The sequence below is a fragment of the Thyridium curvatum genome, assembly GCF_004353045.1.
Source record: "Thyridium curvatum strain D216 chromosome Unknown NODE_82_length_186253_cov_79.185288, whole genome shotgun sequence".
In the NCBI taxonomy this organism is placed as follows: domain Eukaryota; kingdom Fungi; phylum Ascomycota; class Sordariomycetes; order Thyridiales; family Thyridiaceae; genus Thyridium; species Thyridium curvatum.
In genome coordinates, this window is record NW_022156837.1 from 22,851 (window position 1) to 45,876 (window position 23,026).

A 23,026-nucleotide genomic window follows, 5' to 3' on the forward strand; every position below is an offset into this window, starting at 1 on the left:
TTCTGCTGTGTCAGACCTGGCAGTCAATCTCACAAAGCATCGCAGATAACAGTACAGCCTCTTGCATACTCACGAATCATGGCCGACCAATGGAGTGACCCGTCTGGCAAGAAACGGCGGAGGCCAGCCCTCGCGTGCGAACAGTGCCGCCGGCGCAAGGTGAAGTGTGACCGCGTACAGCCATGTACCAATTGCGTCAAGGCCCAGCGTGGCTCGGAATGCTCTTTCAAGCCCGATAGTCGCGTGCCCAGGCCTCCCAAGGCGTCAGAGAGAAACACCGAGCTGCATGCCGGCTCCAGCAGCCCACCGCGCGACAGCCTGGGAGCATGCGAGGCACCTCCGGCCCCAGCATTCCCAGGTCCCGGGACCCACACAAGCTCAAGCAGCGCATACCCGACTCCCTTCACAGGCATTCGGAGCTTCCAGCCGTCAGAGGCTGCCAACAGCCCGGCAAGCCAGAGGTCAGGGCCTTCTACTGTGGAAGCCCTGACGGAAAAGGTACGGTTGTTGGAGCAGCAACTGTCCCGCGCTCTTCGGCAGAAGCAAGATGACGCCCTGAACGAGCAGTGGTCCAACGGCTCCTTTCCCATCTTCCTCAACAAGGGATCCTTGTCCAAGACCCGATACTTTGGGCAGAGTCACTGGATGAATGCTGCCAACCTAGTGAGTGAGAGGTGTACCCCCAAAATCCAACGTAGTCTCACACTAACGATCTATAAAGTTCCCTCTGATGCAACTCATTAAGAAGCAAGAGGCGGAAAAGACACCCTTGTTAGAGACATTCGAGAGATGCAAGACGTTAGGGCGGACCATCAAGGCCCGCCGGGTCCCTTCACTCATGACTGTAGAGTTTGGGAAGACTATGCCACCCAGAGACCTCGCCGACAAGCTTGTCCAAGCGTATTTTCGCACCTTTGAAACCGTCTATAGGATCATCCACGGGCCGACTTTCTGGCAAGATTATCGTCGCTACTGGGAAAACCCCGAGGCACCCGCGAATCCTTTCATCATCATCCAGATCCAGCTCTGCATGGCGATTGGTGCCTGCTTCTACGATGAGACGTTTTCCCTCCGTGACCAGGCAAGTCACTGGATCTACGAAGCTCACCTCTGGCTCATGTCGCCTCCGGAGAAGTCTCGCATGAACATTCCCGGCCTGCAGATCATGTGCCTGCTGCACCTGGCACGCGAGACCACCTCTATCGGCGGCGACCTGACATGGATCTCGGCCGGCGGGCTCCTCCGGCTGGGTATGTACATGGGGTTGCACAGAGACCCAAAGCATCTCCCGAAGCTCAAACCTTTGCTCGCCGAGATCCGCCGAAGGCTTTGGGCCACCATTCTTGAGATGATATTGCAGTCAAGCATCGACTCTGGCGGGCCAGCCCTTGTGTCATTGACAGATTTCGACACTCAGCCCCCGAGCAACATGGACGATGACCAGCTCGTCGATCTCGGCGATGGAGAGGAGCCCGCACCCCGGCCTCCGACTCTCTTTACTCAGACATCTGTACAGATCGCCCTTGTCCAGTCCTTCCCAGTTCGCCTGGCCATTGCGCGCTATATCAACGACTTCCGCACCGTCAACAGCTACGACGAGACTTTGCGCCTCAACTCTGATCTTTCTAAAGCCTGCCGCACACTAGCATCCACGCTGCAGAGGTTCCAGGCCACGGCGACGTCGCCCGGTGGGAAGCCTTCCGAGTTCCAGCTGCGCCTCGTGGAACACATGACTCACCGCCTGTTCCTGACCATCCACCACCCGTGGTTCGCGGCCTCTCAGCACAACCCCAAGTACTACTTCTCACGCAAGGTGTGCGTGGAGACAGCGCTGAAACTCGTCCGGGGCTGGAGCCCGAAAATATCGCGGAACCTGATCCGCGATCCCACAACTTCCGCAGACCACAACACGTGGGAGAACTCGGTCGACGACTTTTCAAGGCTCTCCATCGGTGGTACTGGTTCGTTCAGATCGGTGCCTATCCAGTCGCTGTTGTTGCTAGCACTTGAACTGATCTGGCAGCTAGAAGAGGAGCAACCTGAGAGGATGAACGCTGATGGTGACACCCTCGGCACAGTCGACCTCGGTATACCATCGGGCCTTGCAGTGGGTGGTGTGGCTTCGCAAGAGACTTTGTTCAATGCCATGGACCAGGCTTGTTTATATACCGAGCTCCGTCTCCGGGCTGGAGAGACAAACATCAAGGGTCACGTATGTGCCTGTGCTATCAATGCCCAGGCACGGGCTCTACTGCGAGGCCCTCTCGATGTCGCCGAGATGGAGAAGATAGTACTGGAAGAGGCCCTTGAATGCTCCAAGCGGTGCTGGGACATTCTGAGACAGGTCGCCGTGCACAGGCAGGACGTCACCGCTCCGATGCAACAGATGAAAGTGAACCAAGAGCCATTACGCGACCCCGCAGTAGAGAGTGACATCTTCAACATTGGTTCCATGGCGCAGGAAGGCCTTGCCATGGATGTGGATAGTCAGTGGGCATGGGAAGATTTTGTAAGCCATCTCTTGCATGGGACCCTTGAGCGTGTTCGATTGCGGCTGACAATTTCTGCAGATGAAAGATCAAGGCGGTTTCAATTTCAACTTCAGCTTCAACAATTTCGAGTCGCCTCCCATGTGAGCCAGGATTGTGCTCTCTGGTTCGCAAGCACTTCGCCACGATAGCTTCAGCCAGGGTCTCGGACGGAAAATAGGGTTCATTGATTGCACCCGGCACGATCTATCTATTTATAGAAACTTCGAAGAATACAGCTCTGAGGCATGTGCAAGCCGCTGTCGGCCTGTATCGAAGGAAACCCCGGATTCGACACGCAAATGCACTTGAACAGGAGCGGGATCTCGCGGATCACTCATCCCCTTGCTCATTCGGAAAGCTCTTCTCTCCTGCCTAGGTTTTTTTGGGATGTCATTTTCGGCACCGGGGGATGTAGAATTAGATTAATATGGGCTCTATTACCGGTGCCGAGACGCAATAGCATTTTGGTTCCGTATATTGTCCAATCCTTTTACCCATCCAATCAGGAGCATCACAACTAGCTCTCATTCCGCTCATTCTCTCCATGACTGCTGCCCGGGAAGAGCAAGTGCTGTCACGGGATGCTTCGTGGACGTTCTACAGCCCATGTCTTGGATTCTTCTTTCTTTTGTCTGACACGGCGCCCAGCATTGACCACATCTCACGCCGGGATGGTCGCCGGGGGTGTGTCCAGGCCGGGCCGATTGACCAGCAGCAAGCTAGATCCGCTTACTTCCCACAGAGAACTAGCTCTGAGCTGTATATATGAGGTGGCGGCTGCGTACTCCAAATCGAGCATCCCTCCCCGGATCTCCCGCGGATGATATCACTTCTCGTCCCGGGGTCCCATGTCCGCGCTTCAGAGGCCCAGTCCTTGGCCTTGGGTTCCCGTACAACGGTCTTCCGACCCGTCGACCAGTTCTTAATGGAGTAAATCGCCCCCAACCTCACGCAGTCGACACCACTAGTCAATCCGTCCCGGACGACATCACCTGTCTCAGTCACCAACCTGGACTAGCTCTCATCGACGGAATAGTCGAGACCAGCCACTCCATGCACGGAATGCTACCTTACCACCACCACGACTGATCAGATGCTCTCCCCTGTGCTACCAGGTTTGCCGCCATCGCCCGTCCCGGTTTGCCCGTGACAAAGAAGGGTGCTGCGGTCGAGATATATCAAGTTGGGACTCTCCGAACACTATCAGAACAATTTGATGTCGCTCAGGCTCTAAAGGTTTGGAATTGGATTGCTTAAAACCCGTCTTTACCGATACGTCACACATCACGAGCCAGCCAGGATGATAGTCCCCTACGGGGCAGCTCTGTCTGCCATGTTGCTGTGGACGGCAGCAGCATCCCCCTTGGCACCAGAAGAACCTGACATCCTGCCTACCAGGACAGTCACGCGGCATCACTCAAGAACAAGCGACCGGAGCGGCGGGTGCACCACCACAATCTCACGACATGTAACCAACCCTTGCGCCTGGGACGGCACCCAGACGATCTATGCCTCGACCACAACGCGGCCAGCCTCGGTAGACTGCGGCGGCTGCTCCCATATCTACCAGGTAATGGAGATATACAACTGCCCCGAGCAGAGGATCCTGACTGCGACGAGGGCACGCACACCGAGTACCTCATGGACGACAGTCTGTGCCTCCTCGACATCTAGGCGGCACCCGCATGTCCCCACCATCACGCCGCCGCCGTGCTTGACAGCCGCTTCCGCAGAAGAGGGAGATGTGCAGTCGCAGGAGCTCGACAGGCGCCAGGATGCCATTCTGACCAACCATGCCGAGGAGGCATGCCCGACTACGTTCATCGTTCAGCCGGCACAGACGGCGGGCGCAACCTTGACGCGCTACCGGCAGACGATCACGCAGACGGTGCTGCTCAACTGTGGTGGGTGTCAGCTTCACATCAGCACCGCTCTGGCCGGTTACGGCCCCGCGGGCAAGTTCACAACGACAGTGACGGCACAGCAGTCGCAGACCACCGTGTATAGGTGTCGGTGAGGCGGTGGGGTCTGGTGGCACATATATCGAGAAGCAGAAACAGGTGTGCTCTGTGATATACTCGGCACTCTATCATGATTGCTGCTGTGAGGAGGACCTAGTCTGGAACGGTCGGGAAGCACAGTCGGTGCGGATAGAGACGGCGAGAATTGGTAGACATCAATGATTACAGGAGGAGCACATGGAGGACGCGCGCTGCCAAAGGGCAGATTCGGCGAAATAGCACGTCAGCATAGTCATCACGCATCATGATTCCCGAAAAGGCATTGTCAGATAGCTGGGAAGAGATAGAAGAAGCAAAACATTTTGCATCCCGTGCCTTGCTCAATACTCTGCCATCGTTGCTTCCCGAGGGATTGCATAGTCCAGGTGTGGCGCCCCGAGACGGGACCTCTCACGGGCTGACTGCCCGTAAGCTCGGCCGCAATTTCCGTGGTTGCATTTGAAATTGTCCTTTTTTTTCAAGCCCATCTCGGGTCGACCTCTCCGCTGCTTAAGCTTTTGCTAAGCTTTGTTGGGGGCGGCAAATGTGCGTCGATCCAGGCGGCTGAACTTGGGTCAGAAGACTGGGCCGCCATTCGATGGAGACCTTGTGCTCCCCTGAATTGTCAACGTTGCAGCAGCCAGGGAGGAATATCAGCTAATTGGACTGAGGAAGGAGTGCTGGTAAGATTGATCGCCATCCTGTTATCTGTTGTCAGTCAGCAACTGCTGCCCCCCTTCAGCCCTAGCTAGATGGGGAGAAAGTATGCTGCGTTCATATATTCGGTGACACACCACCATGCCGGGCCGATACAGTGTCCCTTCTTTTCCTGCATAGCCTATATGGGCAATTTCTGTCGTGCCTGGTTCTTATTGTGATACGACCTGGGTCCAAGTTGCCATTACCGGGATCAACCTTCTGGAATGCGGTAGCCAGGACCGGAGGGGAATGTTCACATCTTGTCACACATACCAGAGTCTATTTTTGAACTATCCCTCCATTTACCAGGGGGTCTCACGGAAAGTGGTACAGAGGATGAAGTAGTCTGCTCTGCTTCTCCGTTGGCTCGAACGGGAAACGTGTAACCATGGGCTGAGGATTTGTGCTCACCTTTTACCAGCCCTGGGCCTCTTGCTTGATGTTGCAGCTCAAGCAGCACCCCGGGATTTTAATATCCGAATCAACACATGTCGGATCTGTCCAGTATTGGCCAGAAACATGGCGTGTGGATGCTTCTAGCCGGCGTGTGGCGTGCTTCTGGATCTCTCGAGCTGTCTTCTTTCCTTCTCTCGTCACATTCCTTCTCCACATCAACTCCACCCTCCTCACAGACTGCGCCTGCGGTGAGGAAAGACCTCACCTGGGGAAGCTATTAAAAGCCGTCAGATAGACGGTGCCCTGTCTTTGTTCTGCAAGATTGACATGTTCATCCTTAGCAATCAAATTCCAGGAGGCCAAGGCATTACTCTTCAGCATCATTGATATGGCATCCATTGTGTTCATTGCGGCGCTCATTGCGACTGCGGTCTCAAAGCCACTTCCTTTTCCCACGCCGCCTCCCGATGATCAAGGAGAGACATCGCCGTCACAGTCAGGCTGCACCACTGTTCTGACATCCTCAATCCGGGGCTTCAACGGCAACTGGACTCCATTTATCGAAGAGACTGTCTACACGGCAACCGACACGATCTACCACCGTGTGCCTTGCAATGGCTGTGTGCTATCCATCACAACGGAGCTGGTCAAACCATGGGGAGGAGTTGGGCCCATGGAGCAGGTGACTGCTACTGTTACTGCTGCTGAGCCCTTCCGCACGACAAAAACCATCTGCTCGATAACTTCAACACCCGTGCATCCAGCAATTCCGCGCGGTGCACTCATGGGAGATGTTGATGCTGGTTCGGCAGCTGTGGAGAATGTGGCCGTGCCCAAACCTCGAGATGTTGATACAAACAATCCAGCCTGCACTTTCACCCAGCCTGTACCACTCAAGCCCACATTTGGTCCAACACAAACACTCTGGACAATAACAAAGACACACACAAGTCATGTCGACTGCAAAGGTTGCATGCATGTCGCCACAAGTACGCTCAATTTCCTAAATCATGGCCCGGTTGTCCACTTCACAGCAACAGAGACAGCAAAAACACCGACAACTTCAACTATATATGTCTGCCTCAAAACACCCAGTGTGACAGGCTCGACACCGACAATGAAACCAAGGCCATGAGTGTGCCCAGGAAAAGTGCGAGGGAAAGGGGATGAAATGCAACAAGATTCCTGCATGTAAGCAAGTTGTGGTGAAGAGAGGGTCAAAGGGGGTTGAAAGAGGAATAGGAAACTGGGTCGCAAAGGGTGGCTGCCTTTGCGCAGTCTTATAAGAGAATAGCATACAAAAGCAATCGGTTATTTGTGGAACCCCTAAAAACCAAGTGATTGCGAGAGTCAACAATCTGAATCGAGAAAACCGAGCTCGGTCACTTCGGGTTCACTTTTCCTTCAGAACACATCCAGACTTGCGGTCAGAACCAAATCAGCTTGGGCTTTTCAACGCGTCTTCCCGCTTCTCATTGTTTGCTCAGACAAGCACCGAGCAAACCCTGTGGCTCTGCCAAGTCTCCAAGATCTCGACGCCAAATCGGATTCTCTCCTGGACCCTGCACCCTTGATCTTGGGTTTTCAACATCTCTCCCCCCCCCCTTTCCATTTGACACTTCACTTCCTTTCACTCTGATTGCTGGTTCAATACCAACACCAAAAGGCACCAGATCAAACATAAAATCTTCTTCCTGATCACTGCTCACCATGACCACCATGGGCCCCGACATCAAGCCGGAGCCGGTCGACGCGACTGAGCTGGACAGCCAGAGCGACGAGCTCCTTTTTGACCCGGACGTCTCAACCCGCAAGCACTTTCACGACGATCCCAGCGCGTGCCAGGGAATCCTGAAGCACGCGCAGACCAAGTTCAGCCTGGTTATCAAGGAGTCGCTGATCCAGTCTGCGGGATCCGGTCTCTTTGTCGAGGATGCCATCTGTGAGGGCGAGGAGATCTTCCAGAATCAGCCATTCATCAGCTGCCGCGCACCTCACCTGAAGGATGTCTGCGACCACTGCCTGATGAACAGGAACGCCAAGCTGGACGCCGAACAGGGAGGGATTGACTGTCAGCATGGAGCGGTCCCCTTTGCCAAATGCAAGGGCTGCAAGTATGCTCACTACTGCTCCCGGGTACGTCTAGCCTTCCCCTCCCTGACTCAACCTTTGGCTACAAGCGCCAAATGTACATGACATACTGACGGCCTCGACAGACATGTCAGAAGAAGGCCTGGGCTGCCTATCACCGAGAGGAGTGCCAGGTGCTCAAGGAGATCCCTGATATCTCGCCCTTGGTTCGTATTCTGTTCCGCATCCTGCTCTGGGACAAGGCGGGAAAGATCAGCTCGGGCTACTGGAACATCTTGATGATGCTGGAGGACTGCTTTGACCAGCGTGACGAGGAGAGCGAGGACGACAGCTTCCAGCTCGCCGTCGATGCCGTCCAGCGCAACATCTCGCACCGCAACGTCACTGTCATCTGGAAGCTCTTCTACGCTGTGAGTCGGTGGCAATGGAGAAGCGAATGGGAGTCTATGGAGATTGTGCTGACTATGTCCTGTCCAGATCCAGATCAATGCGATGAACATCCGGATGGCCGATGACTACACCTCGACTGGCATGAGTTTCGACTTGGCCATCTCCGTCATCAACCACAGCTGCGATCCGAACGCCTTTGCATTCTTTGAGGGCAACCGCCTGCATGTCCGCTCCCTCAAGCCGATTGCAGCTGGCGATGAGATTACTCTCCCATACTGCAACACCATGGTTGGAGTCCTCTCCCGCCGGGAAGGGCTTCAGAAGTCCCACTTCCTCACCTGCTCTTGTGAGTGTACTCGGTCCATTCGGCTTTCCATGTACATTGCTAATGATTGAGAAAGGCAACCGCTGCATTGCTGAGCTCAAGGAGCACGAACAAATCGCCCGTGCCAGCGGAAGCTCGGTCGAGAAGCTCTACGCGGCACAGAAGGAGCTCGGCCAGATGGGAGACGCCTTGCACAAGACCGTCAGGGATCGCCCTTCGGAGCAGGGCAAGAAAGCCGTGCTCGAAAACTTTGTCGCAAAGCTCAAGGGAGTCATGAGGGAGGGACTCCCGCAGGGAGCCTGGCCGGACACCCTGGACCCCCTCCCTGACCTTCGGCTCAGCCTGGCCATGAGCTACGGCGAGCTGCACCACCTGGGCGCCTCTGTCATGTACGCTCTGAAGGGATGCCTGCTCAACAAGGGCCGCCACGTCGGCCCCGATTGGGTCCACAACTTCCTCGACCTCGTCGCCATCCTGGCCGAGATCGGCCAGCTCGACCTGGATGACCAGCTCTTCAAGATCACGGGCTTCCCGCAGCGGTTCGAGATCCAGGTGACTGTCGCCGGATACATGGTCTACCTCCTCGCGGCCATGACCAAGACCTACGGCACGGGCAGCCGCTTCGTGCGGGGCTATCGGCGCTTCATCATCAATTTCCTGGATATTCCTGGACTGCCGGCGGCGGCCGACGAGAACTTCGTGGATGTGTTCAAGGCCATGCAGGCGAAGCTCCTGTGCTGGGCCGGAGTCGACGAGACCAAGGCCATCGTTATGCCCGATGAGCAGACCATCAAGGGTCTGCTGGAGGCTGACATGGCTAGGCAGCTCTCGGCTCTCTCCATCGAGGACTAAGAGCTGCGCTGTATGTCTGGCTGGCAGGGTCTCGAATGATCGTCTGTCATGGTCTGTGTGATTGCTCTATTCATAAGGATGATGGGTACCTGGCGGTCATGGGGAGGTTTGTTATCAAGATGAAACAGAGGGACACACGTCAAATCGAGGGATCGCTGGCTTGAATTCATGGGTTCTTGAGGATTGCTCATTGACTAAAGGAAAGACAGTCAAATAAATGGTTGAGGAGGAGGAGTACATCACCAGTACTAGGCAGATGTGCCTAGTGGAAAGCATCATCTGGTGCGCGCACTAATTACCAGACTATCAGTTAACGAATGAGACTCTTTTCCTGCACATAACTAGCTGCTGTCGCTCCCGCCTGACGTCTTTTGTCCCATGTGGCCTGTCTCACTCCAGGCTTGGTGAAACAAGGAAAGCGAGCCTAGGAGATGAGTCAATGAAGAAGTCGAAATGTTGGAGATTGATATGATGCAAATTTACGGGTAGCAAAACCGGGTTCTGGGCCAAGCACCACACCCACCTGCCCGCTGTGCCTATCACAAGCCACTGAGTGTCTTGCCTAGCAGGGTTCATGACGTAGCCACGCCAGCGCTGGAGCCACCACCGTTCAAGCCTGAGCCACACCAGCACCAGAATCGCCCTTCCCACACCACCACACCCGCCTACGCAATCGACGTCAAGTGGCACGGAGTCAAGGCCTGAGGATGCTGATAGCAATATGTGCACCGTTTATGAGGCCTGGGCAGGTTTGGAGAGAGGGATAAATAGGGTCGGGTCGGGTGGGAGGTGTGGCTGAACTCCCTGCCCTCTTGACTTGCCTGACTCTACTCTACTTTCTCCCTTCCTGGACGCCAGACGAGCATCATCACTTTGCTGAACAAGCACAGCATCAGAGAAGCCTCTATTCCTCACGAGCGAGAGGCATTCGAGAATGGAGTGGACCAAGGAGCAGTACAACAAGCAGTACGAGAAGTGGGTGCCGTGGCTAGAGGACATGTACCTCAAGCTCTTCACCAAGGACAACAAGGCAAGCTACGCAACCAAAGGTGAGTTGGTCCCTTCTAGTTTGCCTTTTCCTCATCTCTTCTTCCTTCACAGGAGGAGAGCAAGAGAAAGAACAAGATCACAAAGCTGACTGATGCACTTTCAACTTTCACCAGACAACCTCGACAAGACCAAGGTCACGGGCGTAGACCAGGTGGACAAGCTGCAAGACGACGTCCACCACGGCGTGGCGGGCCAGCTGGGCCAGGGCGGGCTGGGCCAGCCGGTCGGCGACCTGGTATCCAAGGAGGGGGTCAACCGGACAGAGCGCCAGGGCCGGGACGACAAGGGCGGGTACGTGCCGACGGGCGAGTCGCTGACAGAGGGTGCCTCGGCCGCGGCGGGCAAGGCGCAAGAGGGCGTCTCGGCAGTGGGGAGCTCGGTCGGCGGGCTGTTCGGTGGAGGCGGACAGGACAAGGCGAGGAAGTGAATGGGGATCGAGGGACGGTGCGTATGACAGCAGATGGGCTGGCAAATATCGTGGGAATCGAGGTTCGGTTGATAGACTATCTTTTGGGATTGTGGCTTGTTCATGCTTCTTTCTGTTAGTCGGAAAATAATATCCAAGGTCTTGATTACATATCGGCTGGATCAATTACAAATACGGCATTGTGTATTCGTCCCTCTTCCCTTGTAAGATCAGTCCATCCGTTGAAGAAGGCTTGGGCGGGGCCTTGGCAGCAGCCAGATACGAGTCGTCGAGGCCAGAACAGGAATGGCAAGGCTGTCCTCTAGCCTCTAGGCCATTTCTAGCACATTAGCGACCGAAAACAAACTGCTAAAAAGTGAGACATGGGCCCGGACGGGGCCGGCGGAGAGGACCGAGCCATCGTTGGGCGGTCGACAGCCTATCTCGAGATTGAATACGATGCATGCTCCTTTGTCTCCATGATTGACCAGTCGCGGGACGTGCTCCCTGGTGGAAAGCGAGGGTGATCTCCCCAGACGTCGTCGATCGGACACGATCTCTCTTGGATCACCCAGAGCTGTCAAGCTGTCTCGCTGTCTTCTCTCAGCTCGATCGCCTGCCAGCCTAAGGCTTTGCGGCATCCCTGCTAGTGCCATAGTTAGCCGATTTGGGTTATCTTTTCTCATCTCGTCCCCTTCTCGGAAACAAAATCATAGCATGGCGGCAGTGGTTCGGAAAAGACATGGGCATTCGCCTCCCGATCTGCCAGAGACCATAGCAGGGAATGGCTTCAAGGAGGGATTCGCTGCTCGTCTACACATGAAGCTCGAGGCAAGTGATATCTCTGATCAACAGCCTGATGAGCTTTCCGGGTAGGACATTGCTTGGTAGCATCAACTACCAGCCCGGAATACCGTCTTTGTCAATCTTACCTCATCTGGCCAGTGTACCATCCTGCCGGTGTCTCTCCTCACCGTTCGTTCCCCTAGGGCTTACCGCGCCCCCCACTGAATAGCCTACCCAGCGAGCCAGGATCCGCCGTTGCTTGCGCGTCACAATGCAACTCTTTTCGTTCTTCGACTCTGTTTGGCGAAACCAACCTCACAAAAGTACCTACTCGGTAGATTCTCGCCCAACTCCTGAGGACTCTTTGGAAAGGATGCAAAGTATGCTATGGCTAGCTGGACCTGGACCTAGCGGGACGACGCCGCATGCAGCCATCCTTCCTCCTAGCTGCTGCCATTCGTGCTTTGTGCCTCTACGGAGTAGTCTTTTCTCCGAGAGGCCATCCATGAACCACAGCCAAGTAAGTGGCTTGTTTCAAGAAGAAGAAAAAAAGCCCTTTCGACTTGTCTAGCCTTTCCCACCGCTCGGCGGGACCTACCCTGGATTTAGAAGTAGCCCCTCTTGACGACTCCCCCAAGCTCTTTCCCTCCGCCGGAGGTGAGGCAACGGCTCTTTTTTTCTTTCTTATCAGGACGCTTGATCACGAGCCCACCATGCTTGAATTTTCGAGACAGCCAGCTCAAGCAGTCTACACACTTTCCCCGTCCCTCAACGTGTGTCTGGTCTCTGTTCTACACACTCTCACGGATATCATCCTGTTTTCTGTACCACAAGACAACTGCGGAGCTGCGCAGGCAACTTCTGGCACGGAGCCGCAAACGTCATCGCAGTTCTGTCCCGCGCGCCCAAGTCTTGACCACCCGCCCAACTCTTGTGCGCTTTTCTACGCTTAATGCTGCTTGTCCCTCGAAGCGGTTCCCCAACTCCGCCGCCTCATTGCTTATTGTGGATTTCTCGAAATTTGCTTTGCTCAGAGGTGGGACCAACACCATCCTTCGTTCTGCCCCTTCCTTCATGCCGTCTCTGAGAGGCCGTCCTTCGTCCAGCCAAGCTACCGAGAAGCTGCTCCCAACGACGCCTGTCTCTCCTGGCGAGCCGTCACGGCAAGCCCCGGCCAGGAGGCCCGCACCAGGGCTGACCACCACGTCTGGCCCCCAAACCACCACCACCCCAGTGGCGGCGGCCGCCGAGCCTGGTCGTTTTCGCAGCCTGTTCCAGCGGAGCAAATCTCTTCGCAATCCTTCGCGTGGCTTGCATAAGACTGCAGGGGTGCCCTCCGCCGGCCTGGGTCCAGAAAAGGCTGTTGCTATCACCGAGCACCAACGCCAAGATGTGGTGGTGACAGAATCCCCAACAAGAACGGAGAGCGCCTCGTTCACCACTAGGCAGCACGCTGCTCCTCTCCTTCGGTCTCATCCATCGTCAACTCACTCAGAGCCACCGACACCGAGGCCGCCCCCGGATCAGTTAGAGCATCCCGCTGAGGCCATGGGCAAGATGCCACCGCTGCTGAAAAAGAGGCCGAGCTTTCGGGATCGCTTTCGGCGCAAGCCAAGCCCGCCGACCCAAGTGGCTCCGGAGGAACCACGAGTGCACTCGGTATACGTCCCTAGGCATGCTGCATCGGACTTCTCCCGCCTGTCCGTACCACCGCGACGGCATGAGATCTTCCCCATAGCCGAGTCGCCCGTCGTCGCACCTCCACCTCGAGACGACCACGAGCTGGCACGAGTCGAGGTTCCAAGACGACTGCAACTTGAAGATGAGAAGCCGAGATATTCACACGCGCAGCAAGATTCACTAGGTGTCAGCAGGTTAAGGGAAGACACAGATCGGGGAGGGCAAGGACATGGTCCGACGACACAAAGCCGGCCACAGCATGGACCCGCGGCGCAGATGAAACCCGTTCCTACGCATCATCGCTCATCGAGTACGGCGAGCGACGATACACCGGACCGCAGAGAACCAGCGCAGACCGCAGGGCACGATCGTCAGGACGACAACGCTCGTCAAGAGCAGACACTCGGAGCAGAGGCCGCGCCAGAAGCAGAGCCCTCCTCCGACTACCAGGAATTCCTGTCGCGCGCCGCCGCCGAGGACCGCGCCCACCGCGAGCAGGTCTGGCGCGCCCTGACCAGCGCCAGCCGCGCCGCCCCCCGCTCGCGCCTCGAGTCGGTCGCCGACACCGCCCTGGCGGCGGCCGAAGGTAGCGGCGGCGGCGGCCCGTTCGACACGGTGGGCAGCTCGCGCAGCGCCAGCCCCGGCAACGACGCGCCCAACTACTTGCTCGCCGCCGCGCCTCGGCGCAGCTGGGGCCGGCAACAACAACACGGGCCGGCGGCAGCAGCGACCTCGGGTCGAGACGGCGGCGATCTCCCCGCGCTTGCCGAACACGGCGGCCATCATTGGCAGGTGGTCGCGGGCGTACAACCTACCGGTCGCGCTCTCGGCGGGACAACGACCGGAGCGCAGCAGCCCCGTGGCCTCAAGAGGCATTCCAACATGGCCCAGCGCATCGCCCAGTACGTGCGTCCGGCCACGGATACGGGCGGCTCTGCGGCCAAGGACATGGGCAGCCGTGCTTGACATGGAATAAGAATGGGCAGGAAAAGGCCCCTTTGACATTGAATTATGGCTGTTTTCTAATTAATGAGATACCACGAAGCTTATACCATACAGTCGCACACGCGGTCACGACATGAAGCGCATCATTTATCTTTCTAATCATGCAAGTTTCACATTACTTGTATTCGCTGTCGGAAATAGAATGCATCATCCCTGCCATCTATCTGTTTTCCTCGCCAGATACAAGGCTAGACAGTGAGGGTATCACAAAAAGAATTGCGCTGCGAGATGCTTGCCCCGGCTATTTGTCCCAAGCTCTCGTCGAGACAGCCACCGGCCTTCTAGAAAAGTAAAACATGTGTAGATCCTCCCAAGACCCCATCCCAGGGGTTTGCATCGCCTTCAAACTTGGGCGGTGGTCATGCGTAACAGTGACAATGTCATGGCCGCCTCGGTGGCCCTCTCGGACTCGTTGATGAGCTGTGCCGTCGGGTTCCACTCCTGCGGTCGATGGTCTCCTTTGCTCGCAGGCGGGCGCTGCAGCCTCGCAACCATGGGGTCTGTCAGGAAGAAAGGATCGCCCATGCGCGAGCGCTCGTGGTAGCGTAGATTGGCAGAGATGACAGTGAGGGGCCCCGTGTTCGTCGTAGGAGGCTCCAGAGGCGCGAGCCTGGGTTTCGGAACTGAAGGTCGGGAATGAGAGACGGCCAAAGCCGGTATGCAAAGGCTGCTTCCCTTGCTACTTGGCGCACCAGGCCGGCTCGGGAGGGGCCGCGGTGCCGGAAGCGACATGATTGCCAAATTCTGATCGAACCCGGGTACAGGTGTCGCTTGGCGAGAGAGGTTGGCGATGAGGGCGTCTGTCCGTTGCCACGGCTGGGTCGTGTCGCTGCTGCCACTGGACAGGGCTGGTGTGCTCGGCGGGTCAGGTTTGTTGACGACCACCTGCTCCAAGGCTTGGGGTGGCTCTGGAACTTGCGTCTTGGGATTGCCCTTGGCATGGATCCGCCCCTGCTTGGGCAGTAGTACTTCGATACCATCTATGATCTTGCGCTTTCTCTTGCGTGGGTTGGACTTGACTGCGTCCAAGATAGATCCAGTCTCTGCAGGAGACGACATGCGCGGTTCAGAAGGCAAGGATACGGTTTGCTGATCCGCGGCAACAGTATAAGCTAAGGGAGCAGAGAACTGGGTCGTCCCAGGAGAATGCGCAACAGAATCACCGGGCTGCTCCGTCGTCTTGACGATGATGGCTTCCTCGGCCACTGATATCCGCCGGCTCTCCAGTAGGGCAGGTGCAGACTGCCGTGGTTTCTTGCGCCGAGACGTGGTTCGCGTTGTCGAGTCTAGAGGCCTAGGGGGCGCCTGAGGCTCAACCGCTTTGGCCAGATCTTCCATGATCTTGGAGACGAGGAACGCGCCATTTGCCTTGTTGTCTCGGATGGCCACAGGCCGCCGAGCCTCGGGTTTGACGATGTCTGACAGCTCACGCTTGACAATGACTTCTTTGATTGGTGTCGTATGTGTAGGCTGGACAACACCCTCTGTCGCCCTCCTCGGTTTCGTCTTGGCCTTGGGCCTAGATTTGGGCTTGGCCACAAGAGAGGCGCATTGCTCCGGGGGCAGCCAGAGCGCAGGCTGCCGTTCCTTGAGGTCCTGGACCCACGCGTCACAATCCCACTGGATCCAGTAATCGATAATATCGGACCAGACGCTTTCGGGAGGCTTTGTGAAGTTGACAAATACAACCTTGCCGCCTCTTCGGTGGATGGCCTTGGCGAACTCCTTGACGAGAACCTTGAGGCCGTGTACCCGCAGACTGGTGCCGAGAATGAGCATCAAATCGGGGGCCAACGAGATGTCATGCTGGACAATGGGCGAGATCAGATGCGCATTGGGGTGTTCCTCGCCGTAGAGGACGATATCCGGCCGTAGTTTACCAACGCCCAGGGCGCGCTTGCCGCGCTCCTGGCGAGCTGCGGTAGCACCCTCGCATCGGGGACAACTTGGCTGGCGGCCCGAGAGCGTTTCCGTCTCGCGATTGGCCTCATCCCAGTTGCAGACCTCGCCACACAGAAAGCACCGAAGGGCGTGCAGGGAGCCATGCAGAAAGACACATTCGACGCCCGGGTCACGCGTGTCTCGCACCGACGAAGGCTTAGATGCACCTCCTGTTTGGGGGTCCTTGGTATCCGAGCCGATGCTGGAGCGGCTGGCCGATCGGGTCGAAAAGCGGCCACGGTGGCCCGGCCCGAGGACGAGACTTGTGCTGAGCCCGACTTTCTCTTCGATCTCGTCAATATTCTGGGTATAGCATCGCACCAGCTTGCCTCTGTCCCGCAAGTGGCTGATGAAGTGATGGCTGGTGGTGGGCCGGACGGCGCGGACCTTTTGGCGTAGCGTGGTCGCAAAGGTGTAGAAAACGGATGTCTTCATGGGATCTGCCCAGATGGATACATCGAAGAGATCGCGGCCTTTCAGGTTGGGCAAACTAGACCGGCTGCCGATCGAAGACTGGGATGCAAAAGGGTCCGAGCTGGGGGGCGTCTCGTCAGTCTCGGAAGACGAGCTAGAGCTGGTCGAAGCTGTGTCTGTTGGCGACTCCTCATAAGGGTCAAACAGAATGGGCGGCGGTGACGAGAGTGGTGACGAGCAAAACGGCACTTGTAGATGACGCAAGCTCTTGGTGTTCTGGGCGAGTATACGCGGTGGAGTGGATGTCGTGTCGGGGGCATGGTCCTCCTGGCTGACATGTATTGATGATAGAGTCGTATCTGCGGAAGGTCCAGACGCGTCGTCGCAGACAGGCGAATAAGGCGAGTTGGGCACCGTCGAATCTGCGCAGAATACTGTTATGGCCTCTGCCTCTTGGCTGCTATCTTGCGCGTCGGACATGGACTGGTCGGAGATGTCACAGCGCGATTCGGTTTGGGATCCTTGGGATCGGCTCGAGTCGGGAGCAGGCTGGGTGCAGCCTGGCTGCAACGAGATGAGTCCTGGCGCGGCAGCCTTGGCGCATTCAGTGGTCGAGTCGGTAGCGACGTGAATCTCGTTCTCCTCGTTTTCCTCGCTCTGGATCCTCCTCCGTTTAGTAGGGCGGCATTCGTCCGAGAAGCTTGACGCGCTTGACGCGTCGGGGTCTGGCTCGGACAGCTCGTCGTGGTCTTCCTTGGCGGCAGCCTCGAATTGGGCCTGGATAAGCGAGTAGAGGCCGTTTTCTGACCGGAAGTCCTAGCAGGAGAATGTTAGCAAACCTAGAGGAAAGGAAGGTTTTGAGATGTGAGGAGCGTGGCATACAGGAATGCCTGAATTGGTACTGATGCCAGCCCCGGTGACGACCACTACTTTTCTCGACTTTGACAGACAATCGGCAATGTCCTGGAGCAAATCGCCCGACTCGGGCGTGACATGTGCGGTAGGCATCTTGAGAAAGTCAAGGGGAAGTCAAGGCAGCCTGGTTGATGCCGTGCAACACACGCGCGCGGCGATCCAATGGCAGCAGCACCCACGCACCGCATGCATGCGGCTGCCAAGCCGACGGTACAGTGGCCTTGCCTTTTCCCTCCCGGTTTCGCGTATTTTTTGGGCCTTCTTGTCCTCAAGAGTGGGCAGCAAGAGCCGTCGGTGGGCGGTGGTACATCAGTAGGCTTTGGTGATAAATAGGTTGGTGTTGAAATGGCAGGCAGGTGAGGTGTGAGGTGAGGAGACGCCCGACTGACAAGGCGCGGGGGTGTGTGGTGTGGTGTGGTGTGGTGCGGTGCGGCGCGTGTGTTAGTTAGTACAGCCAGAACAGACGCGCGAATCCCTAATAATCGAGGGCGGCTGGTCAAGGGTCTGGCGTGGCTGGCTCTGGCCTGATGGCGATGCCCGGGGTGTGTCTTTACGCGTCGTCGTCTTGGTCTTCGTCTTGGTTGCCCTCGGAGGCAGAGTCAGACTGGAAACTGCAGCCTCTTGAGGATCTCGGCTGCACTCTGGAGCTCTTTGCTGGGCAATCGGCCACCACTGTCGAGTCCGGGTTGGGAACAATAATGTTGTTGTTTTTGTCACGACTCGGAGGGATCATCCCAGTTCTTAGTGTCGAGGAGAGGATCCATTCTCCATTCTCGAAGGGTAACTAACTTCAGAGGTGCCTACCTCCTACAAAGTGTGGTAAACCCCACCTTTAAAGCACCACTCTCCAGTGCAAATCGGTTCGTGCCAGGCCCGGGTGGGGCGCCAGATTAGGTAGTGGACTACCTAGGTAGGTACCTCAGAGGGTGGTCAGGTCATTGCTCCATGTTCTTCATCAGGAGGAGCGCCTGAGGGCTCAATTCTGGTGTTAGATGAATCAGAGAACAGCGTATTCAAGCTGCCAAACCCCACTCCCACTCAATAATTAGGTGATATAGATAAGGTAGTCAAAGAGGTAGGTAGATATGAAAATCAAGCAGCTTCCATCTTTGAGACTCCCTATTAGCTGAAGCAAGTAGCCGTGGAACGGCGTGGCACTTGGCCAGCGGCTGACAGCTGCAGAGCCATTGGCGAATGAAGCCATCGTGAGAATCGACTCCGAAGGTCCGTGTCTGCCTTTTGCCGGCGCTCTCCGCCTCTTCCGAGCAAACTCCCAGAGCCCAGTTTCATCGCCCTGGGTCAGGGGCCCCAGGCGTCGATCCGACACTCCATCCCGCCGCCGTGCCTTTCTTCTGAAACCCTGGAACCAGAGCAAGGCACCCGACACGAGCGCCCGCCCGCCCGTTTCTCGTCCACCCGGTGCCCGAATCGCTGCCACTGCTCAACCATCGTCTCGAGTCTGCTGCCGCTGCTGCATTCACGTCCGGCAGACTGGTCCCTTTCCAGCATTCGCTGAATAAAAGCCAAAACCAAAGCATCATGCCCGTTTCTTCTCCCCCGGTACCTCCTGGACAGGCGGCCGGGTCTACTTGTATAAATCAAGACAAATCGCCCATCCCCCGTCTTTACTTCTCGGCAGTCGATCTTTTCCCCAGCCCTACACACATCGCCTGTTCATCCCATCTCTGCCTCTGTCTCCTTTCTTTCACGTCGATTCTCCGACAATATGCATTTCCTCTCTAGTAACCCCCAGACTCTCACGAGCTTGGTCCTCTCAGTCATTGCTGCTGTCAAGGCGCAGCAGTGCAGTCTACAGTTCGACGGTCGAGTGCCTGGAGCATTCAGCGCCGCCACTTTCGATACCCAAAACAACATATTCAGTCCCAAAAATGTCTTCGGCCAGGGTTCGTCCTCTCTGTACTGCGTAGATGTTGCTGTCTGTCAGACATCTGACTTTGTCGTGTACCGAAATCCAGGTCTCAAATTCAGCGACTTGATCAAGCTCCCTGCAGTTACCCCGTCGCTGGTGAGCAAATCTTCTTCGACGATCCGGTGCAATACTCATTGCTCCGGTCCTCTCTCCCTCTTTGTTTCAAGTGCAACATCTCTGACGTGCCTTGGCGCGCTGCACAGTTCGATGTCAACACGGTCCCCGTCGAGGTCACCATCAGGTCCGCACCGCTGGCCCGTTCCCCTGTCCTCGCGACTCCTCCAATAACTCTTATCTCTGGCCATGTAGCGACCAGTCCATCTTTGCTCCCAGTGCCAACAACGTCCAGACCGGCTTCCGGCGCGCAGAACTCCTCATTGCTAGCAACACCGGCACCGATGCTTCCACCACCGGCGTCAAGACCTTGCACTTCAGCCTCATGAAGGACGCACAGCGGCCGCTGAACCTGTCTCACGAGTACCAGCTCGTCTTTCTCGAGAGCAACGACTTCAGCACCAACCAGATCGTCCTGAAGACAGGCACCATCTTGGGCCAGGCCACCGCCAACCCGGACACGCTCCAGCTCTTTGGCAATGTCAAGCAGAATCCTCCCCAATTGCTTTTCAGCACCCCGTTCCGCCCCGGAGCCTTTCACAACTTTGCCGTCACCCTTGACTTTAATGCCTTGTAGGTTTTGTCCTTGGCCCCCTCCTTTGGGGGAGCTTGTAAGATGATCAAATGCTGACAGAAATCCCCCAAAACAAAGAACGACACAAGTCTTCTTCTCGGCTGGGGCCAGCCCACTCCAGGCAGTCACCCAGGCCCTCAAGAATGATGTCAGCGGCCAGGGCCAGTTTCATTTCGGTGTCCTGAAAAAGGGTCTAGACGGCGGCAATGACATCGTCAAGAACGGTGTGCAAGAAGCGGGCATCAACGAAGGCATCATCTTTGGTGGCATCTTCGAAGAGGACAGTTCAGCTGGCTGTGTGAGCTTGTCGCCCTAACTTTGGGCGAGGGCAGGGAGAGTATTCAGTATTGTTGGAAGAGGGTTGACCCGTCTACATCCATCTGCATACACAACGAAAGCCGGGATATCATAATATCTCATCGGGCACGAGGGAGGTCAATGCATTTTCTTGGCGGAACAAACTGCCAAAAGGGGGTCTAGTGTCCCGGTAGTGGTAGAAGTAGCCCGGGTCAGCCCCGCGCCCCAGAAGCACATCATGCACTCGATTACGCCCTTGAGCCGAGGAGAGATCGTGCCTGGGTACATGATATATTAGGTAGAGATGTCGCCATCCCCATTGCGGAGGGTAAAAGTAAATCAACAGCATTGACAACACCACTACACCAGAGTAGCCAGCCTCCAAATATTCTCTCCCAGACCACGGATCCCTCTAGTTCTCCCACCGCACGAACATGTCTTCTGCCGCCTCCTTTCGCTCCATGATTGGCGTTCAGCCTTCATCTGCGTCGACCAGCGACAGCGTCCTCGTTATCATCGACGCCCAGAATGAATATGCGACAGGCAAACTACGCGTCTCCAACATTGAGACCTCCCGCGCGGTGAATGCTTCTCTGCTCGGCAAGTACCGTGCCGCAAATGCCCCCGTTGTTCATGTGGTCCACGCAACCCCCGAAGGCGCCCCCGTTTTTACGCCGGGCACGGAGCTCGCTCAGGAGCTTTCGGAGCTGACGCCTCGCAATGGAGAGTCTGTGGTAACGAAGCACTACCCTGGATCCTTCACGGACACCGATCTACAGTCCATTCTCAAGGCGAGCGGCCGGAGCAAAGTGGTGCTTACTGGCTACATGGTGAGTCCACACCTGATCTATCTGAAAAGAAAAACCCCTTCTACCGCTTTGGCTTCAACCAAGCTGACCCATGCACGCCTAGGCCCACGTCTGTGTTTCCACGACCGCTCGCCAGGGTGCTGAGAGGGGCTGGGATGTTTTGGTGGTGGAGGATGCCGTTGGAGACAGAGACATCCCCGGCGTCAAAGCTGAGGAGCTGACTAGAGTTGCCCTGGCTGAGATTGCCGATGCGTTCGGCACCGTTATTCAGAGCAAGGACATCAACTAGGGAGGCATCCGAGGACAAGACTATGGAAGCTTGCCACTTGCCACCAAGAGTAGCTTGATTGCAATTCTTTGAAAGAAAAAGCCCGCAAATCCACGTATGTTACGTCGATGTTTAGACTCCTTGAATGAAGGAAACATGGTCAGGTACTGCGAGACTTGTCGAACCACTATCCTTGGGTATACGTATCTATATCTATGGCGCTTTCCATGACCAGTGTTCGGCGACATCCCAAAATGACCAGTGAAAAGTGCATGAGACGCCATCTATCGTCGCTAGTTACTCCTTCTCCCAGTCCTCCTTGCCACCCAGATATCGAAAGACCACCCTGGAGTCCAAATCACGACAGTCGGCAGCGTCGCTCGCCGCGGCGTACACCCCAAGTCCAGTCGCCCCTAATACGTTCCGGGACCCGACACGCCGAGCCATGTCGACGGCGAGGCCAACGTCCTTGCGCATCAGCTGCACCCGGAAACCGCCCTTGTATCCTTGTGAGGATGGGGCCCGAGGACACACCCCAGGTACCGGGTTGAACACGTCACAGATGGCGTTCTGCGCAGTGCCAGCCCCGAACACCGAGGCGAGGACGCGCGCATCAATGCCGGCCCTCATTCCCATGTCCATGGCCTCGGCGGTGGCGATGGTGATCAGCCCGGAGAGGTAGTTGTTGGAGAGCTTCGCGGCGAGGCCCAGGCTGGGCCCACCGCAAGGTATGACTTTGCCTCCCATGAGCTGCAAGAGGCTGGTGAGGTTGGGCACGTTGGGATCCGTCGAATCGCAGCCAAGAAAGAAGGCAATCGTGCCGTTCACAGCGCCAATCACTCCGCCGCTAACAGGTGCATCGTAGAATGATGTATCTGGGAAGGCCGTCGCAAGACGTGACTTAACATACAAGTTGGTGGCAGTGTCGATTGTCGAAGAGTCGATGAGGAGCTTGGGAGTAGTCGACGTTGAGAGGCCAGCGAAGATGCCAGTATCTTCGCCAAGGTAGACAGACTTGACGTGGGCTCCCTCGGGAAGCATGGTAATGACGACTTCCTACAAAGAGAAATGCATTGTCAGGTACGGGATGTGTGGACGGACGAGGACCTCAAGCATGTGCCACTTACAGATCTTTCTGTTACTTCTTTTGCGTTGGCGCATTTGTTCACGATAGATGGAAACAAGCTGCACACCTCCTCTATCTCGGCAGCCACCACGTCGTAGACGTGTATCTTTGATCCCCGAGGCAGCTTCTTGGCCAGGTTGCTGACCATGGGCCTCCCCATCGCCCCAAGGCCGATGAAGCCCACCGAAGTCGGGAGGGCAGTCTTGTCTGCTGCAGTCATGGTCAATCGGCTAGTATGTCAAGGCCAGAGGGGACTGGAAGTCGGATAGAACTGGCCGGGATCTGCTTTTGAGAGTAATATAATGCTCTTGGGCAGAACTCAACAGCTGAATCGGCATCATTTCGTCAATGCAATTCTCGGCAGAGATGGTTGGGTGGGAGAAGTATCGGGGAAACGTGGTGGGATGCGGGGAAAAGATGTGAATAT

At 56.4% G+C, this 23,026-nt stretch overlaps 9 protein-coding genes across 9 annotated transcripts; 7 read left to right on the top strand and 2 right to left on the bottom strand.

Moving 5' to 3' along the window:
* Nucleotides 1-78: 78 nt before the first annotated feature.
* Nucleotides 79-2,636, top strand: E0L32_010299 (uncharacterized protein; the record flags this gene model as incomplete). The annotated part of the gene is made up of 3 exons (XM_031132902.1): nucleotides 79-663; nucleotides 722-2,509; nucleotides 2,571-2,636. The coding sequence occupies 3 exons, from the start codon at nucleotides 79-81 to the stop codon at nucleotides 2,634-2,636; spliced, it is 2,439 nt and encodes an 812-aa protein (XP_030989679.1).
* A 3,378-nt stretch (nucleotides 2,637-6,014) lies between these two features.
* Nucleotides 6,015-6,761, top strand: E0L32_010300 (uncharacterized protein; the record flags this gene model as incomplete). Its single annotated transcript, XM_031132903.1, has 1 exon — nucleotides 6,015-6,761. The coding sequence occupies one exon, from the start codon at nucleotides 6,015-6,017 to the stop codon at nucleotides 6,759-6,761; it is 747 nt and encodes a 248-aa protein (XP_030989680.1).
* Nucleotides 6,762-7,336: 575 nt separating this feature from the next.
* E0L32_010301 (uncharacterized protein) lies at nucleotides 7,337-9,284 on the top strand (the record flags this gene model as incomplete). The annotated part of the gene is made up of 4 exons (XM_031132904.1): nucleotides 7,337-7,762; nucleotides 7,843-8,127; nucleotides 8,195-8,453; nucleotides 8,509-9,284. 4 exons carry the CDS (start codon nucleotides 7,337-7,339, stop codon nucleotides 9,282-9,284), a joined length of 1,746 nt encoding a protein of 581 aa, XP_030989681.1.
* Nucleotides 9,285-10,218: 934 nt separating this feature from the next.
* Nucleotides 10,219-10,761, top strand: E0L32_010302 (uncharacterized protein; the record flags this gene model as incomplete). The annotated part of the gene is made up of 2 exons (XM_031132905.1): nucleotides 10,219-10,333; nucleotides 10,448-10,761. 2 exons carry the CDS (start codon nucleotides 10,219-10,221, stop codon nucleotides 10,759-10,761), a joined length of 429 nt encoding a protein of 142 aa, XP_030989682.1.
* Nucleotides 10,762-12,600: 1,839 nt separating this feature from the next.
* E0L32_010303 (uncharacterized protein) lies at nucleotides 12,601-14,172 on the top strand (the record flags this gene model as incomplete). The annotated part of the gene is made up of 1 exon (XM_031132906.1): nucleotides 12,601-14,172. The coding sequence occupies one exon, from the start codon at nucleotides 12,601-12,603 to the stop codon at nucleotides 14,170-14,172; it is 1,572 nt and encodes a 523-aa protein (XP_030989683.1).
* Nucleotides 14,173-14,553: 381 nt separating this feature from the next.
* E0L32_010304 (uncharacterized protein) lies at nucleotides 14,554-17,574 on the bottom strand (the record flags this gene model as incomplete). The annotated part of the gene is made up of 2 exons (XM_031132908.1): nucleotides 14,554-17,382; nucleotides 17,449-17,574. The coding sequence occupies 2 exons, from the start codon at nucleotides 17,572-17,574 to the stop codon at nucleotides 14,554-14,556; spliced, it is 2,955 nt and encodes a 984-aa protein (XP_030989684.1).
* A 1,633-nt stretch (nucleotides 17,575-19,207) lies between these two features.
* Nucleotides 19,208-20,415, top strand: E0L32_010305 (uncharacterized protein; the record flags this gene model as incomplete). Its single annotated transcript, XM_031132909.1, has 4 exons — nucleotides 19,208-19,417; nucleotides 19,471-19,652; nucleotides 19,721-20,098; nucleotides 20,160-20,415. The coding sequence occupies 4 exons, from the start codon at nucleotides 19,208-19,210 to the stop codon at nucleotides 20,413-20,415; spliced, it is 1,026 nt and encodes a 341-aa protein (XP_030989685.1).
* Nucleotides 20,416-20,830: 415 nt separating this feature from the next.
* On the top strand, nucleotides 20,831-21,494 carry E0L32_010306 (uncharacterized protein; the record flags this gene model as incomplete). Its single annotated transcript, XM_031132910.1, has 2 exons — nucleotides 20,831-21,226; nucleotides 21,309-21,494. The coding sequence occupies 2 exons, from the start codon at nucleotides 20,831-20,833 to the stop codon at nucleotides 21,492-21,494; spliced, it is 582 nt and encodes a 193-aa protein (XP_030989686.1).
* A 276-nt stretch (nucleotides 21,495-21,770) lies between these two features.
* E0L32_010307 (uncharacterized protein) lies at nucleotides 21,771-22,819 on the bottom strand (the record flags this gene model as incomplete). Its single annotated transcript, XM_031132911.1, has 2 exons — nucleotides 21,771-22,529; nucleotides 22,601-22,819. The coding sequence occupies 2 exons, from the start codon at nucleotides 22,817-22,819 to the stop codon at nucleotides 21,771-21,773; spliced, it is 978 nt and encodes a 325-aa protein (XP_030989687.1).
* Nucleotides 22,820-23,026: the final 207 nt, after the last annotated feature.